General features: G+C 53.3%; 4 protein-coding genes across 4 annotated transcripts; 2 read left to right on the plus strand and 2 right to left on the minus strand.

The window, feature by feature from the left end:
* Positions 1-680: 680 nt before the first annotated feature.
* On the minus strand, positions 681-4,355 carry N7510_009101 (uncharacterized protein; the record flags this gene model as incomplete). Its single annotated transcript, XM_056981026.1, has 1 exon — positions 681-4,355. The coding sequence occupies one exon, from the start codon at positions 4,353-4,355 to the stop codon at positions 681-683; it is 3,675 nt and encodes a 1,224-aa protein (XP_056831235.1).
* Positions 4,356-7,198: 2,843 nt separating this feature from the next.
* N7510_009102 (uncharacterized protein) lies at positions 7,199-8,290 on the minus strand (the record flags this gene model as incomplete). The annotated part of the gene is made up of 1 exon (XM_056981027.1): positions 7,199-8,290. One exon carries the CDS (start codon positions 8,288-8,290, stop codon positions 7,199-7,201), a length of 1,092 nt encoding a protein of 363 aa, XP_056831236.1.
* A 2,226-nt stretch (positions 8,291-10,516) lies between these two features.
* On the plus strand, positions 10,517-12,094 carry wetA (developmental regulatory protein WetA; the record flags this gene model as incomplete). Its single annotated transcript, XM_056981028.1, has 1 exon — positions 10,517-12,094. The coding sequence occupies one exon, from the start codon at positions 10,517-10,519 to the stop codon at positions 12,092-12,094; it is 1,578 nt and encodes a 525-aa protein (XP_056831237.1).
* Positions 12,095-13,285: 1,191 nt separating this feature from the next.
* N7510_009104 (uncharacterized protein) lies at positions 13,286-14,630 on the plus strand (the record flags this gene model as incomplete). The annotated part of the gene is made up of 6 exons (XM_056981029.1): positions 13,286-13,473; positions 13,526-13,562; positions 13,618-13,645; positions 13,699-13,732; positions 13,780-14,005; positions 14,061-14,630. 6 exons carry the CDS (start codon positions 13,286-13,288, stop codon positions 14,628-14,630), a joined length of 1,083 nt encoding a protein of 360 aa, XP_056831238.1.
* Between the last annotated feature and the right edge of the window lie 557 nt (positions 14,631-15,187).

Below are 15,187 nucleotides of genomic sequence, written 5' to 3' on the forward strand. Positions count from 1 at the left end.
TGCCGGATGCAAAGCAGTTGATGTTGTGCTGCTTGTTGATGCCACCTAAGGGGACGGTCACGGGATCACAGGACAGGGGGTTCCGCCTTCCCTTTTGAGAATACAGTGTTATGGACTATGAGATGCGGATTCTTCTTCCTTCTACGGATTCCTTGTTAATACTGATGAAGAACAATGTAACTAGAGTTTTAAAGTACAGTAGATTGAAGGTCATAAACAGATCAAATAGGTACTTTCTTGCGTCAAGCTCAAATAGTAGACACAATAACAGAGAGAAAGAAATTGGTATCTAGCGCAATTCCACAAAGCAATCCAAGGACATCCCAGTCAAAGCGCAGACAGAGAGAACGGACACGAGTATATCAGATAATCGTTTTCATCCCCGAAAGAACGTTGCATGCGCGTTGGGGAAGGAGAAAAGAAAAAGAAAGAAAAAAAATTAACCAGAAGTGGTGCAGATCGGAAACAGAGAAGTGCCACCAGGCTTCGCCCACGCAGAAGATCAAAAGATAGTAAGCAGTCGGGAGGAGGACATGAGAATTTATACACAAGAAGGATGGACAGATCGTCGGACTAAAAGAAAACAGATGCCAAAAATGATGGACATTATCAGGGCGGATGGATGGCAATCGTCACAACGGCTTGAATTCGCTCAAGGAAGCAAGGAAAGAAACAGAAAGTTAAGCTTCAACCTTCTTCCGACGCACGAACAGGCGCGAGAATGTCTGGTTCATGTTATTCCCCATCGAGCTCGACGATGGCCGCGGCGAAACTGGTTCCGGGGGTCCAGTGTTCCGAAGGAAGTCGGCCAGAGCGCCTGTCTCCGTTGTACGGTTAGACGTGCTGGGCATGGTAGGCATGGTGCCGGCGTTTCGCTCGATGCCAACCTTGGTCGTGTAGTTCGAGGGCGGGGCGGCGTAGTTGCTCGTTTGCGAGCGAAGAGATGTCCTGGATAATTTTGTGGACGGGGACCTGTCCGTCCGATCTCCTCCAGCGGAACGAAGCAGCCGGGACTTGAAGTCGCTTGCAAATCCGTGGGAAGAGGGGTTGTTGTTCTGAGGGATGTTGATTGACAGAGGTTGGGGCGGCTGATCGCTCGATGGCGGAGGAGGAGCGTCGCGCAGGAAATCCATTAGGCTTTCCTCCTGCCGCTTGGGCTTGGCTGCTTCTTCTGCTTCTAGCAGCTCTTCGAGTAGGTCGTCATCTTCGTCATCGTCAATGGCATAAGGGTCTGGCGCGGCCTGGAAACGATTCCTGCGGACAGGTGCAGGGGCGTCTTGGGCCGCAGCTTTACTTGCAGCAGCATACTCCATTCGGCCCTTCAGGCGACTCGCGGAGTCGAGGAGTGCTGTCCGCGAGCCGGAAGAGGGAACGGAGCTATCCTGCGTGCTCGCAAGAGAGTTGCGCGTGGCCTGATCCAGCTGTAGGTCGTCCGAGTCAACGGTGTTCCGGAAGGGTGCAACCGTTCGAGGAATGCGGTGGGCGCCTCCAGGCCGAGGTGGCCCTTCCCGGATGAAATCAATGAGATCTGAAGTTCCCGCTACATCGTCTGCACCGCGAGCCTGCAGTCGAGGTCGGTTCGAGTTAGACGAGACAGGCGTGGCAGGCAAAGCTTTGGGTATATTATGCTTCAACGGGGCACTGGTCGGTCCGTCGATGGGACCGGTAGCCTTCATGAATTCGGCCAGGTCCCGGGTCGAATCACCGCCCAATCGAGCGTCTCGTGCCAGGACCGGCGCCTTCCCCCGCGCCGAAGATGTGCTCATGCGTGATGCAATGGGAACGTACTTTGGTGAGTCACCGTTAGTCTTGGAAGAGACAGAGGGCCGTGATCGGGGCATGTCGTTTCCGGGAGGACCGGTGTTCTTCAGGAAATCTGCCAGGTCTGAAGTACCCGCTGTGTCGGACCGAGGAATCGGCTTGGGCGGCAGGTCAGGGAAGCCCATTTCTCGCACGCTTCGAGGAGTCAGCGTGTAATGGATAGTCTCGTCACTGTTGATTAACTTGTCCAAGTCCGTGCCGTCGTCCGCAGCAGAGTCCCCGGTGTCACCAGAAGCCCGGCTCGTGTCAGACGAGCTACGAAGACGAAGGGAGGGAGAGTCGCCTGGCTGACGGCTTATAAACCCTTTCAGTTTGGTGGACACCTGAGATGTCGTCGAGTTTGCGGTCATCGGGCGCTGATTGAGGCTCTCGGAGCGACTCGGTCGAACTTGAACAGCGGTGGTAGGCACGGATGTCGATGCCCGAGGCATTCGCTGGACAGCGGCTCGTTCGGTCGCCGTCGAACTGCTGGAGTCGGTTCGGCGCGAACTGCTCTGGTTGCTAGCCGTGACTATTAACGGCGCAGGCTTGTGACGACGGGAGCTCTGCGATCGCTGTGAATAATCGCTCGAAGTTGAATCTGGTCGCGGTTCCTCTGGTTGCCGGTCATGTCCCAGGGCGGCCATCATGGGAGATTTATGTACATCACCATCCATGCCATCATAGTCTGTAGAAGACTTGATAGCCTCGTTCGCAAGGTGCGTGGTTTCTGCCCCTTGCGTCGGTGGTAGAATAGCCTCTGCGGAGATCGGCGGTGGCTGCGTGATACCCCTGCTGGATTTGCGTTTCGGGCGTTGAACCGTAGCAGTCTGTTTGGGTTTTTCGTACGTGCCCCGACCTTCAATGATCTCGGAGTTGTCATTGCCGTTTTCACTTATAGGTGAGATCGACGCTTGATCACTGGTCCGCAAATCGCGCTCATTCAGGGATGAGACCTCACTCAAGGGTTCGCCGGTATCCCTGGACCGCAAGGATGCTACCATGTCGCTCCCATGCAAGTTGTCCGGGTGCGGAGTCGCTTCCTCTTCCTCTTCGGGCACCACAGACATCCTCTGCCTCTCAGCGGGTGTAAACTCGTCAGCTGCGGGAGGCGTGCTAATAGCCAAGCCAGGTGCGGACTCAGCCGCGTCCACAAACTCTGCGGATTCATCGTCATCCTCCACAGCCTCCTGTTGCTTGTCGGAAGTGGGCGATTTTAGCGATTCTTTGCCTGATGTGACTTGCACCACCGGGCTGGATGTGGAGCTTGGCAACGACCTTGAGCGAACGTGACGGATCACCTTGCGTTGATCGGGGCTGGTGGGGTCCACGGGAGACGCGTTACTCGATGGCGGCTCCTTGGACGCCAGCGGCGAGTTCGGTGGCAGCGGCGAGGGAAGAACCATCAAACTGCGCGGGCGCACTTTGTGAGCGACAATGGCTTTCATGGTTTGGACCTCAGCGTCGAGATCCGATTTGTAACCAGGAATTTCAATTTCTTGAATATCGTGGTCGTTCATGGGCAGGGGTATCGAAGCTGGATCAGACTCGGCTGAAATGTCTCTGGGTGTGACCGGTTCCTCGATGGTAGAAATGCTGCTCTTGCGACTGGCACCCATCGTGGTGTATCGCCGGCGGTGGAAGGAGTCGCGCGACAACGTGCGAGACAAGGTGTTTCCGCGTCTGCGTTTGCGCCATGTGCGCCACAGGCGGCCTAGGGTTGCATTGAGCGCCAGCTTCTCCATATCCAGGTCCTCCACCACGAGCCGATCGATGCTGGTTCGGTCTGCGTCTTCGCTGCCATTATCGTTCAGCTTGACTGACAACCGAGACCGCGCTGTTTCTCCGGCAATGACCAGGGCGCGCTCGCCAATATATTCAATGATCGAAGTCAGGAAAATGGCTGCGGCCGGGGTGATATTGTCGACATGGCTGGAAAACCGGCGCGGTGCGCCGTGCGAGTCTCCCAAGCTGTCCTGGGCGATGAACTCGTCTTCGTCGTCCTCTTCCATGTCGCCGAGGCGCGTGTAGACCATGCAGCGGAGACGGGTGAGTTTCCATGACCGGATCAGGTCAAAATCCCCACCAGGTTCCTGGCCCCCCCGAAATTCATGTTCCTCGTCCTCCGCCCCGCCCATGTATTCGCTCAATTCGTCATCGGCGGCCGTGACGACTTCTGCCGCAAGTCGGGGCTTCAGCACATCCGTTACGGCAGGGCGAATGCAGGTCAATTGGGTGGATTTGGAGATTCCGAGGATATTGAAGAGGATGTTGTCGAGAAACCCGTTCAGCAGCGACAGCGCCGCAGGCGTGACCACGGCCGTCGCGCCGACGGAGGCGCCCTCGTCGTCTTCGGCAACAAAGTCGGCCGCATTGAACTCCTGGTCGGCGGTGATGATCTCGGAAGCGGCAGAGGAGGAGATAAAGGCCGGCGGCGGCGTCACAAACGGCGGGGACATCAGGCTGACTCGGGTGAGGTGCGTGTCGCTGGAGACGGAGGTGCTGCGCGAACGGGTCCCCGCGTCCAGGAGGTCGGAGGCTTTAAAGGGACGCATGCTGGGCAACCCTGGTCCGGCTGGCGGGTATATATCCAGGCTGACCAGGAGGGAAAAAAAAAAAAAAATAAAAAAAAGTCTCGGTAGGAAATCAAGCGCCCGGGGCGGCCCTGGATAAAAACGGGGCCAGGAAAGAGAAAGAGGACACTGGGTGGAAACGTAATCCTAAATCATCCTGGGACATCGTCAGCCTGGCCGTGAGGGACAGAGGGGTTGGGGGCATTTTCTTTCGCCCCTGGAGTAGCACGAGGGCAAGACCAGTCGGTGGATTTTCAACGTACCCGAAGCGGTGGACTTTCACAGCATGTCTGGGGGTCAACGAGGGTATGGGTGTGGGTGATAGGGAGTGTGTAGAGAAGGAGAGAGAAGGAGGGAAGAGAAGAGACTGGCCTCCACCGTGAATAGATAGCATCACTCTAATATTCGGCCCCTGGTCGACTGCCCCGTTCCTTTCGGGGGCACGAGGTGGGGGAAGAATCAACTAGTGGCTGATCGACACACCAAAGAACCACGCGGACTGGATCCCAAGCATTGACCAGGGCAAAGTGGTCCTTCTGGAACTGCGACTATTGGAGTGTGGCGCCAGGGCAACCCGAATTAATAGGGGCTGAACCATACTTCCACGGGAACCAGATTGACCACTGAGGATGCCGAATTGAATCGGAGTATGAGATCTCGTCGACCGCCTCGGATCGGACCCAGACATCCCCAACTCTGGCGCCCAATCACTGCCTGTCTACCGGATTGCCCGAACGCTACCACTGCCGACTCTCCACCATACCGACCGGACATGATTGGGTCGGTTCGGCGCTATCGTCGAGAATATTAACTCACACCATTAATCATCGACGGTAGGGCTCTCCCATCGCCCTATTGCCGATATACTGGACTGTCTATCACTAGGATGACCGTCCTTTCTGCGGATATCTGACCAGTCAACCACCCGCGGCGCTGCGATGCGGTCGCACCATCGTGCCGAGTCGTCGCGCATGTGGAAATGATCATCTCCAAGGGTTTTCTTGTCCTGGTGGACGATCCTCTCCACCTCCCCTGGCTGTCAGGGCGACTCCACCATGAAGCCAAGACTGCTGAAGGACCTGTAGATATCCGCAGCGATTCGCTCGAGTTATTTGAAATCGCTCAGATCACTCCATGGATGTATGGATGATGTACATCGTTGGTCAACTTACGGTGAGAGATGTCCATTGATGTATACAGATCCGCTGGCACCGTGATGGCCGCTGCATGCATGTGCGCTGTATCATATCCAGGTCTCGTGTGATCGACAACGGGCTTGATGCCGCGGGGCCAGGTACGGTCCGACATGATACATCACCTGTGTACACCGGGAACCATTCCCTCGCGGCATGCACTGTATACAATCCCATTCGGGAAGGACCCCCAAGTGATGGGTCCACAAGTCGTTCGGCTTTCGTCATGTGGATGAATGGGTCGGGACGACATCAACCGAAATTAAAGTTGGCGTTGTCGAGCTTGTTATTGATCCACTCCTACTCTGTAGCTTCGTTTCAGGTTTGGGGGGTCTACAAATTACGGAGGGAAAGGCACTAGGGAAGAAACAAACGGCTATGGTGGAGCAGGGACTGCTACGGAGATTATTGAAGAGCCTGATAGCCTAGCCTAGTCTGGTCTTTCAATCCGTCGACGGATGCGTGTGCTTCAGGGTAACCTTATTCCATTTCTATATTCGCCCCCAAGCCGGACCCCCAGAGAGTGGGGGCGAGTATACGATTTCAATAATAACCTGGCTGTACCAGCAACCCATACCTAGACGGCTAGATACCTTAAACAGACCCTCCCCGGACCTCAACCAGCACCCAGAACCTACCTCACGGCCCTCCCTGCCCGTCCAGACCGAGACCACATGCCAACGCCTCTCCCGCAGTGGATAATTCTCCGACCCGAATCGTAACGAGTGCCGGTCTCAATCAAAGCACTGACAACCAGATCCCCACCCGCCGTTAGCTTAAACAATCCTGTCTCATCCTTCACGGAAGGGGCCATCCCTACCCGATGAGGCAAAATGTCCACGCCAAGAGGGACGAAGGACCAATTACTTGTTTCCCTCTACCCTCCGGTGGCTTTAACGTCTCAACGGCATTTCTCCACTTTTGCCCCCAAGCCATGCCTTGTTTGGGGCTGGTGGCGCCTGCCAGGAAGGTTTCAGTCTCCTGGTTTGGTGTTAGACTCAACTTACCTACCTTGGTTACAGCTCCTGGGACAAAATAAGACTCAAGACTCCCTCAGACTCAGGGGGTCCGTAGTGGAGAAAACGCAACCTGATACAAACCGCGCGGATACCTCATTATTCATGTTTGTTGTTGGCGCAATCTCTGCTTGAATCATCGGAGAATCAAATAGGATAAACCAGCATATTCCCCTCTCTCTGTCTCCCCTTGCGGGCAGGCCGTCGAGTTGGTCTGTGTGAATGCGATGCTCACGACCTTGGTCTGAGACGGGTCGGAAAGGGGCTGGCATTGTGTTTGTTCGATGCGCTGAAGGATGCGTCCTGCGCGGCCTGAGTGTAGGCTAGAGAGGCTGGTGGATTGCTTCTTTGGGGCTATTATTCTTGATCCTTGGGCGCTCGGATATTGATGATCCAGGGCCTAGATCGGACGCCTACTACGTATGTAGTACTACTTGTCCTACAGATGGAGGTTTGGATAGAAACACGAGATTGATTGTTGTTTTCAAATGCAGAGCTGCAGAGTCAATGCTATCAAATCTCACTGCTAACCCCGAAAAAGCGCTTTTTTTTCTTTCATTTCGTTATCGTAACGTCGTATCTGCCCACTCAAATGGACTGACTGGCTTGCATGATCTCATTGCCAGTCGCCGATGGCGTGCACCACACCGCCGGCCAAGAAGCGAAGCTCGTCCGGGCAGACTTCCACACGTCCATTTGCCAGACGATCAAGCAACAGATGCTCAATTTTACCGAGTAAGGCTTGGTGATGGGCCGGGATAAAGGTGGTCGGTTGTTCTTCGTACAGGGCGAGGAGTTCGGTGACTTCGTCATCAGCCAGCAAGTTGCGAAAAATGTTGTTGACATGATTCGAAATCAGTTCGAGGTACATGCAGGCCGAGTTGTCCGAGTCGAAGGAGTCGCTGTCCAGACCCATCCGGATGTTGTCCACCTGGGCGCGAAGATAGTTTTTGTATTTGCTGTCGGCAATTCCGTGGATGCCATTCATGTAAGCGACAAAGAGGCGCTGATCCAGATCGACTGCATCGCGGCTGAATTCGTCTGGTTGGTATGCGACGTGACGGACAAACTCTTGGTGGCCGTCTTCATTCTCGGAAGGGTCAACGGCGTTGAAGTAATTCACCACACTTTGGGAGCCGGATTTGTGCGCGAGCATCATCTCATGAAAGGTCATCTGGGAGCCGGAGGTTTCGTCGTCGTCTTCGGAAAGTTCAGGAGTGTCGATGTATTGCACTTCGGTATCAAAATGCACGCCCACGGTCTCGAACGCGATGAAGGAATCGTCAAAAGACTCGGTGTGGTCCTCCTGGGTCTCAGGGACTTCCCCAGAAGTCTCGTCCCAGACTGAGAAGTCGGAATAATTGTCGTCATCATCATCCTCTTCGTCGTCCTCTTTCTGGTCAGACAGTTCTTCGTAATCAGAGTCGATCTCATCCGATCCATAGCCCGATTCAGATTGTGCATCAAGCTCCACATAACTGGTAGAGTTCTTCAAGATCGGCTTTAAAAACTTGTGCAGGTCCGGTTCACGTGCAGCGAGACAAGTCGACACGCTCGACACACTCGACTGGAGCGGGCCGGAAGGGTTTGACGTGATCGAGTATTCATCTGAGCCATAGCAGCTATCTTGCGAAAACGAAACTTCAAGGCCGGAGAGGGCGGAGGTGAGAGAATCCCATGACTCGCGGGGATCATTTGAAATACCCATTTTGAGGGTTGGTTGCCCGCGTCTCGAGCGGGCCTGGTGGGAGGTACATGCAGTTGGGACGTCGGTCAGAAAGCCGGAGAGGAGAGGGAGGCGGGGGGTTGGCGCGACGCGATGAAAACGGCGTGGAATGTCGCCTCCGCCACGGGAGAGTTGGAGGGAAGAGTTGTCGCAGAGGAGGAGAAAGAGGAGAAGAAGACGAGCGAAGGCGTGGAGAAGGCGAGCGGACGTTCACGTTCCGCGCGTGGGGGGAGGCAGGTTGTGGAGGGGCAGAGTTGAGTCACCGCGCGCGGATGGTCGGCAGTGCGGGAGGGAGGGCGTGGGGGAAGTTCGGACGAGAGCGCACAAGGGCGAGGATAAGAGAGGCGACAAGAGAAGAGTTACACGACAACCCGACCGACGGGAGAGCAAGTCAAGGGAGAAGAAGAGAGGCGAAGGAAAGCAAGGAAATCGCCTTGGTCTCTTTTTGCTGCAGGGCCGTCATTTCTGACTCAGCGAGAGTCGCGCCGATTGCTTATTTTGGGCTTATTCTGCCCGACGGACAAACAACTACGATGCGCAACAGGATTGATTATTACTCGGATCACTGACAACGAAGATACAGAGCTGACTGTCAGCCCTCAGACAGTCAATACTTCGGTCCGTGGGCTCTGCTCCGGGGGCATAGACCCTCCACGTCCCACCACTGTGCTGTGTGGGCGTCCCCCGGTGACAAGCGGACTGGTGTAACAGTAATACTGTCGGGGACCACGCATGATCTCTATCTTGTTAGCATCCCGTTGCTTGGACAGTTATTGGGAGACGAAGTGGCGGTCTCATGATGCCTTGCACCCAGGGCAGACCTACCCTTCCCGGCGGACAAAGAAAGAAACAATTGACGGACCGCACTACTACCTGCCATGCCGAGCCCACTGACGGAAATGGCTAATAGCCCTTCTCGAGAGAGCCCACCCTCCGGGCCGCTAGCTCACCCCAGATTCCCCGGCGGGACAGCGGGAATTGAGTTTCTCCCAGGCTCGTGGTTGACTGCATGCGATCACGGCTCGATCTTGGAGATCTGAAGATGTCGACAAATATAGAACACGGCGAGACTAAACAGTTCACTCGACCGACGATCTCCTGCAGGTCAGGGTTTGTTCTTCAGGCGCTCGGCTTCCATTGGCTCTCTCCTTTTTCCTTGGATACCAACGGCTTCTCGGCGCATTGCTGGAGCAGGCGTGACATTCCGCCCAGCCTCAACATTCCGGGCCACACATTCCAAATCGCTTATCCACCTCAGGACATTGGACACTCGACCATCGCAATCCCCACTGCGAGTGAGCAGGCATTGACTAATGGAACGGTGAATCAAAAAAAGAACAGGCTTTCATCAGCCGCTGCAGATCCGCAGATCCTACTGTCTCCCCGAGTTAAGCTCCTTCGATAGGGTCATGACGTATTACACTTCTTTGTCCCGGGATCCAAGAATCTTCTTGGACCAGTCAAATCACTGGTCCTGGTTCCTTTCCCCGGCCATTTGAGGGGTCGGAAACTGCTTCGATCCATGACCAGTGCTGGTGTTCGGCTCTTTCTTTTCCTGGAGCTATGCCGATCTCCGTGAGAGGGTATTGGCTACGCATACCTGATCCTCCCACTCCCCGCCACACTCATTCATCCGAGGCGGTTTGATTTCGCTGCTTCGGGTTTAGTGAGGGAGGGTTGCATTCTCCCGGGGGGCTATCCGGAGCGGAGCCTCTCTGGGGGGTGTGGATGAACAGTGGCAGCTCTGGGCGCCACACATGCTCTCTGGACATGTCATTGGCCTGCGAGCCCTAACGAGCGCTGGAGTCATTCCTGAGGGAGACAGTGGGCCAGGTCTATAGCCAACCAGGCCCCTCAGCACGCATTCCTCCCTCCTCTCGATGGCCCTCAGGAATGTGTAGGGAAAATCCCGAGGCTGGTAGGCCTCACCACCATTCAAATAGCGCCACCGATCTGCTGTTTGTTTGCTTTGCTTTCTTTGCATCCTCTGCAGTGTTTTACTTGATTGACAACCAGTCAAACAATCCATACACCCTCTCTTTCGCTCTCTCGTTTTGTCCCGTCGATCTCCCGGCGCATTCCCCCCGAACGCTAGATCTACCCCGATCTGTGGTTGCCAATCACAGTCGACCTCCGTACCCTTTGAGCACTCGCTGACCAAACTTGCCCGCTTACTTTGCCATCGCCGCAAACGGACGACAAAGCAAGATGTTCGCCCAACCATTTGATCATTCCTTCAATGACTTATTCAACCAATACGTCAACATGGAGACCTCTGGAGCCGATGGCAACAAAGACTCGACGTTGTCCAGTGACTTGGACCCGATTTTCCCCCTAGACTCCCTGTCGAGTGAATGTGGCGATCTTTCTCCCCCCATCTCCACTTCGAAACGCCATCGTCAGTCACCGCAACCCTGGAGCCAAGATTGGTCTCTGCAGGGTGACGGATCTGCCGATCACGGCTTTGCCGTCCATGACACTGTTCATCCCTCCGCCATCTCAGATCTCAACTTTGAATCCTCTTCTCGCCCGGCCCCCTCCAACAGGGTCTCTTCTACTTCCCCGTCTACTCCCCCAGCTACCCCTAGACGGCAAGCTACCAAAAGTGCTCTCCTCACGCCCAAATCCATCCGTCATCGCGACCCGACTGATCGCCGCGCTCCTCTGCGCAAGCAAAGCTTCTCCCCAAGCTTGATGCGCTCGGCCAACCTCCAGAAAGGGAGAATGGCATATCCTGAGGCTTGGGCCCAGCGCATTCAGAACTTCAACCTCCACAACTCGGACGACCGCCTACCGCTATCTCCCCCGCCCTCGGATGTTCTCGTGCAGCAAGAGAACATGCCCGCCGATCACACTGCCTTGAACCAACCACGAGATTCCGCCGAAATGCCTCCTCAGTATGATGCGAGGCTCTTCCACCAGTCACAAGCCGTCTCGATGCCATCACCTTCCGCTCGAGCACTCGCACGGCAACAATACCTTCAGAGCCAGACCAACTCCTCAACCTTGACCAACTCCAGCTCGCCTTCCACAGATGACATCTTCTCTTCATCACATTCCTCCGATCCTCAGTCCCTGTCCTCGTGGCATTCGGACGCCCTTGGCACACCGTCACTCACATTCACCCCGGATCTCCAGAGCCACGACGCACAGGCATGGTGGTCGCCAATGTCTTCCGGGGTCGCGCAGCCACAGTTTGCATCCTCGGCTCCTCAACGCCCCATGGGAAGCGTCGGGAACCAAAATGACATGATGCAAGGAGGCCTGATGATCCAGTTCGACCCGTCCTTCGATATGCCCTCCGCCGCGGACTCTTCATTCTCATCCAACAACCTGCATTCCATCTCCAACAATCAGGAGAGTCAGTACAACGTCTCTACAAACCACAGCTTCGTGACCCCCTTTACCACCGAAGTCCACACATCACGCTCTCCATCTCTCTCCCCCAAGGCTGGCTCCTCCCCGAAAGACACCCGGATGAAAGCCAACCACCGCCGCAACCACAGCCGCAAGCTCTCCACCCAGGGCATGAGTGGCCCCAAGCCCGCCAAATCCTCGGGAAGCCCCCGGGGCGCGAACAAGGCTGTTAGTGTCTCGTTCGTGAACTTTACCTCCCATGACAGCAAGAAGATCTTGACTGGTGTGGCACCCTCAGGCAGCTCCAAGACCAAAGCCCGACGGGAACAGGAGGCCCGTGATCGCCGCCGTAAGCTCAGCGAGGCCGCGCTAAAGGCCGTGCGCAATGCTGGCGGCGACGTCGAGGCTCTAGAGGCTGTATTCTGTTAATTTCTGCTTGATTTTGTTTTTTTGCGCTGTCTTCTTTGGAGTTTTGTGTTGTCCCTTTTTTTGGTCATTTTTAGCGATCTTCGTTTGGTGTTTCGGGTTCGTTTTTTTTTGCACTGGGCTATATCCCTCCCCAAAATGTTAGATAAGTTCTAATATGGACAAATATATATGGTTGTCTAAGCATGAGACTTTCTCGTGACTCTAGAGTTGATTTTATCCACCCGCCCTGGTCCGTAGTAAATATTGACGAGAATCGTCTATCATCAGTTCCGGTCTGATCTAAATGGATGGGGGCGGTTGCACAGTCATGGTCCTAATCTAGGGGTTTTCACTAACGGGCCTCTGACAAGAGGATTCGAGTTATGGCGAGTACATGATTGGCGTTATATGCATCGCCTTCTTCAAGAGGACTGCGCTAGCAAATGTTCATCCTGTGCAATTTGAGAGAAATGGTGAGCCTAAGTTGCGTTTTATGGATTTATTAGAGAGAAACTGCCATGAATACCATTATCGCCAATGTCTCTGGAGTTCGCAAGAGAGTAAAGAAGGAAAATACACAGAATTCAGTAATTCCTTGCCTGCTAGAGATAGCACTTGCTCTTTCCTTCTGCAAATCAACATGCATCTTCCTCTTCTCTCCTTCACCCGAACAACCCACCGCCTCCGTCTCAGGGCACCACTTCTTGACCTTTGACTCGAATTTACACATCACGGTTTGGAAGAAAAGGCCCTTATGGTTTCCTCGTGTCGCATTTAGTCACAATGAGAAATATCCATGGAAGGGCCGTTATCGCCAAATGCGGAGGCGGAGGCGGTACTTGGACCGAATCCGTAACCCCGAGACTCGGGTGGATGATCTCAAAAATCAAGCCACGATAACCCTTTTCTACTACTTCTTACATGATAAAGGCCGTGTTGCTGCTGTAGAGAACTACAGTTTACTGGACCGTATCGCGGAAGCTGAGGATGCATTGCGACAGTTCCCAACCTAGCCAAATGTGGTAATCCGTAGAATTCCCGGAATACGAGGTACCGCAAACACTAAACCAATATGGGATTAGGAAACGTCTGTTGCCTATTTCTCCTGAATGGTAGCCTACATCAGAGGCCAGCTTTTTCATCGAAGTCTGCCGAGATCAACGATAAATACATTAACGCTTTCCCAATTTTTATTTTACGTCCATCGCGAATATGGGCGGCTTCGATGTGTATTGTGCGATATGTGGTTCGACATTCCAAAGTGAAAGCAACCTCTCTATTGATTCCGATGACGAGACCGATCAAACCTACAGCGGAGAAGTCATTGGAGAGAGTGACCTTACATGGCTACAAACGCTCCGCGCTCTTGGTCTCAATGCTGATATCCCTGGAGAAAGGAAGTCAGTAATATCTCTGTTTCATGGATCCACATGTCTATCCTAACAAGTATAGATCTTTCATCACGGGCCAGGGCTATTGTAAAGATGCTGTGAGTCATTATTTGATTATGAATAATAGTTAAATATCCTAGCAGGCAATTCTAGGGTTTTATCGTTGCGGATCGAGGCGACGGTTGGTTTAGATCCAACCTTCTATGCCTTGGATCTTATCTGACCTTGAACTAGATCCTAACGTTCCCTATGATGCCTATTTCTGCGCGTATGTTTTATTTACCCTTATCCTAATACGGTATTAATTTTCTCTAGATACTATGGTTACCGGGGGATGGAAGACCGTGTTGTCTTCCCTTTTCATGAGGTCTGTTACAAGGACATTCTTCTCCGATGTTTTGAGAATGAGAAGATAAGAGGAGACGTGCTTTATGCTCTCTGTGAAGAGATGAGTCAAGACCGAGGGAACGGACTGGCGTGGACTTGCGGCGATCCTATGCCGCCCTGCGATCAATATTGGGAATGTAGAAAGGGCGAAGAGGTAACTCACGCTCACTTAAGTGAAGTGGTGTCTTGCTTATGGGATAAAACAATAGATCCTGGTGACGCATCCCGTCAAGATACCTCAGCTGGCGAGTTACTCAGAAGAGATTAAAGAACTCCTTGTCGATGTGGAAAAGAAAAGCCCTGAGTCTAGGGCTGTAAAAGACACCCACGACATATTCGACAAGCTGCCCTTTGAATTACGTCAAACAATATTCGACCTCCTTCCTATTGGATCCGTTCTTGCTCTTAAGGCTGCGTCATGTTCAATGCATGCTTGTCCATACGGATCCTGGAAACAAAGGTTGGAAATTGGCATGCCTTGGTTTTGGGAAGTTCGTGATATTGACCCGTTCAAATCACAAGCGTTAGAGGCCAGATTGTCTAGGATGATTGTGGAACTTGAGAAGAAGAGTCAATACAAAGCAGGACCGGTTGATTACATCCCTGGGCTTGCGAACCGCAGGCGGATTTGGGCGATTTGTGAGGATATTAAAGCTTTGTACCACGACAAACTAGCGGAAGCGGAAGGACACCACCTTGATAGCACGGCAAAACTAGCTGCTCTTAGGGCTTTCTTCGCATCCTTCCGGGCCGAGAACCCTAACCCCCGGAATATATAAAGGCATGTGACAGGAGGGCCGCAGAAGAATGAACTAGGGGTTGAAGTGGTGCAAGTTGCAACAACTTGGACTCAGACGGGCAGTTAGCAAATGAAAGAAAGTGTATTAGCGAGACACGTACTTCAAATGTTCAGTGCGTATTTGTATTGTCAGATATTTTATATTTCTGTTGTGACGGACAGGGATGACATGCAAGCAAGCTGGACCTGTCTAGATAGGCTTAGCCGTGGCCTTGACTTTAAGGTTTGAGATTATGTCTAGTTATGTGTAAAACATGAAAGCTAATTTAGGTGCTCTGTCCGGAGATTGTCAAGGAAGTTGATAAATTTCATTTGCTATCCTCGAAAGTATTATTGTTACTAATAGTGATTGACTTAGACTGCAATCATCAAAACAAGTCCTAGGTGTGGCAAAGAGGTGAGCGATCAGGTTGCTCGGTGAGTGGGAACAGCTCACCCTGTGTGACAAACCTGAAGTAGGAGTGTTACTAATGTCACCAATATTTTCTTTAAAATCTATGTTGTATGTTTATCTACCATTGATTTACCAAGAGCGCG

Source organism: Penicillium lagena, assembly GCF_028827675.1.
Source record: "Penicillium lagena strain IBT 129212 chromosome Unknown utg000006l_segment0_segment0, whole genome shotgun sequence".
NCBI lineage: Eukaryota > Fungi > Ascomycota > Eurotiomycetes > Eurotiales > Aspergillaceae > Penicillium > Penicillium lagena.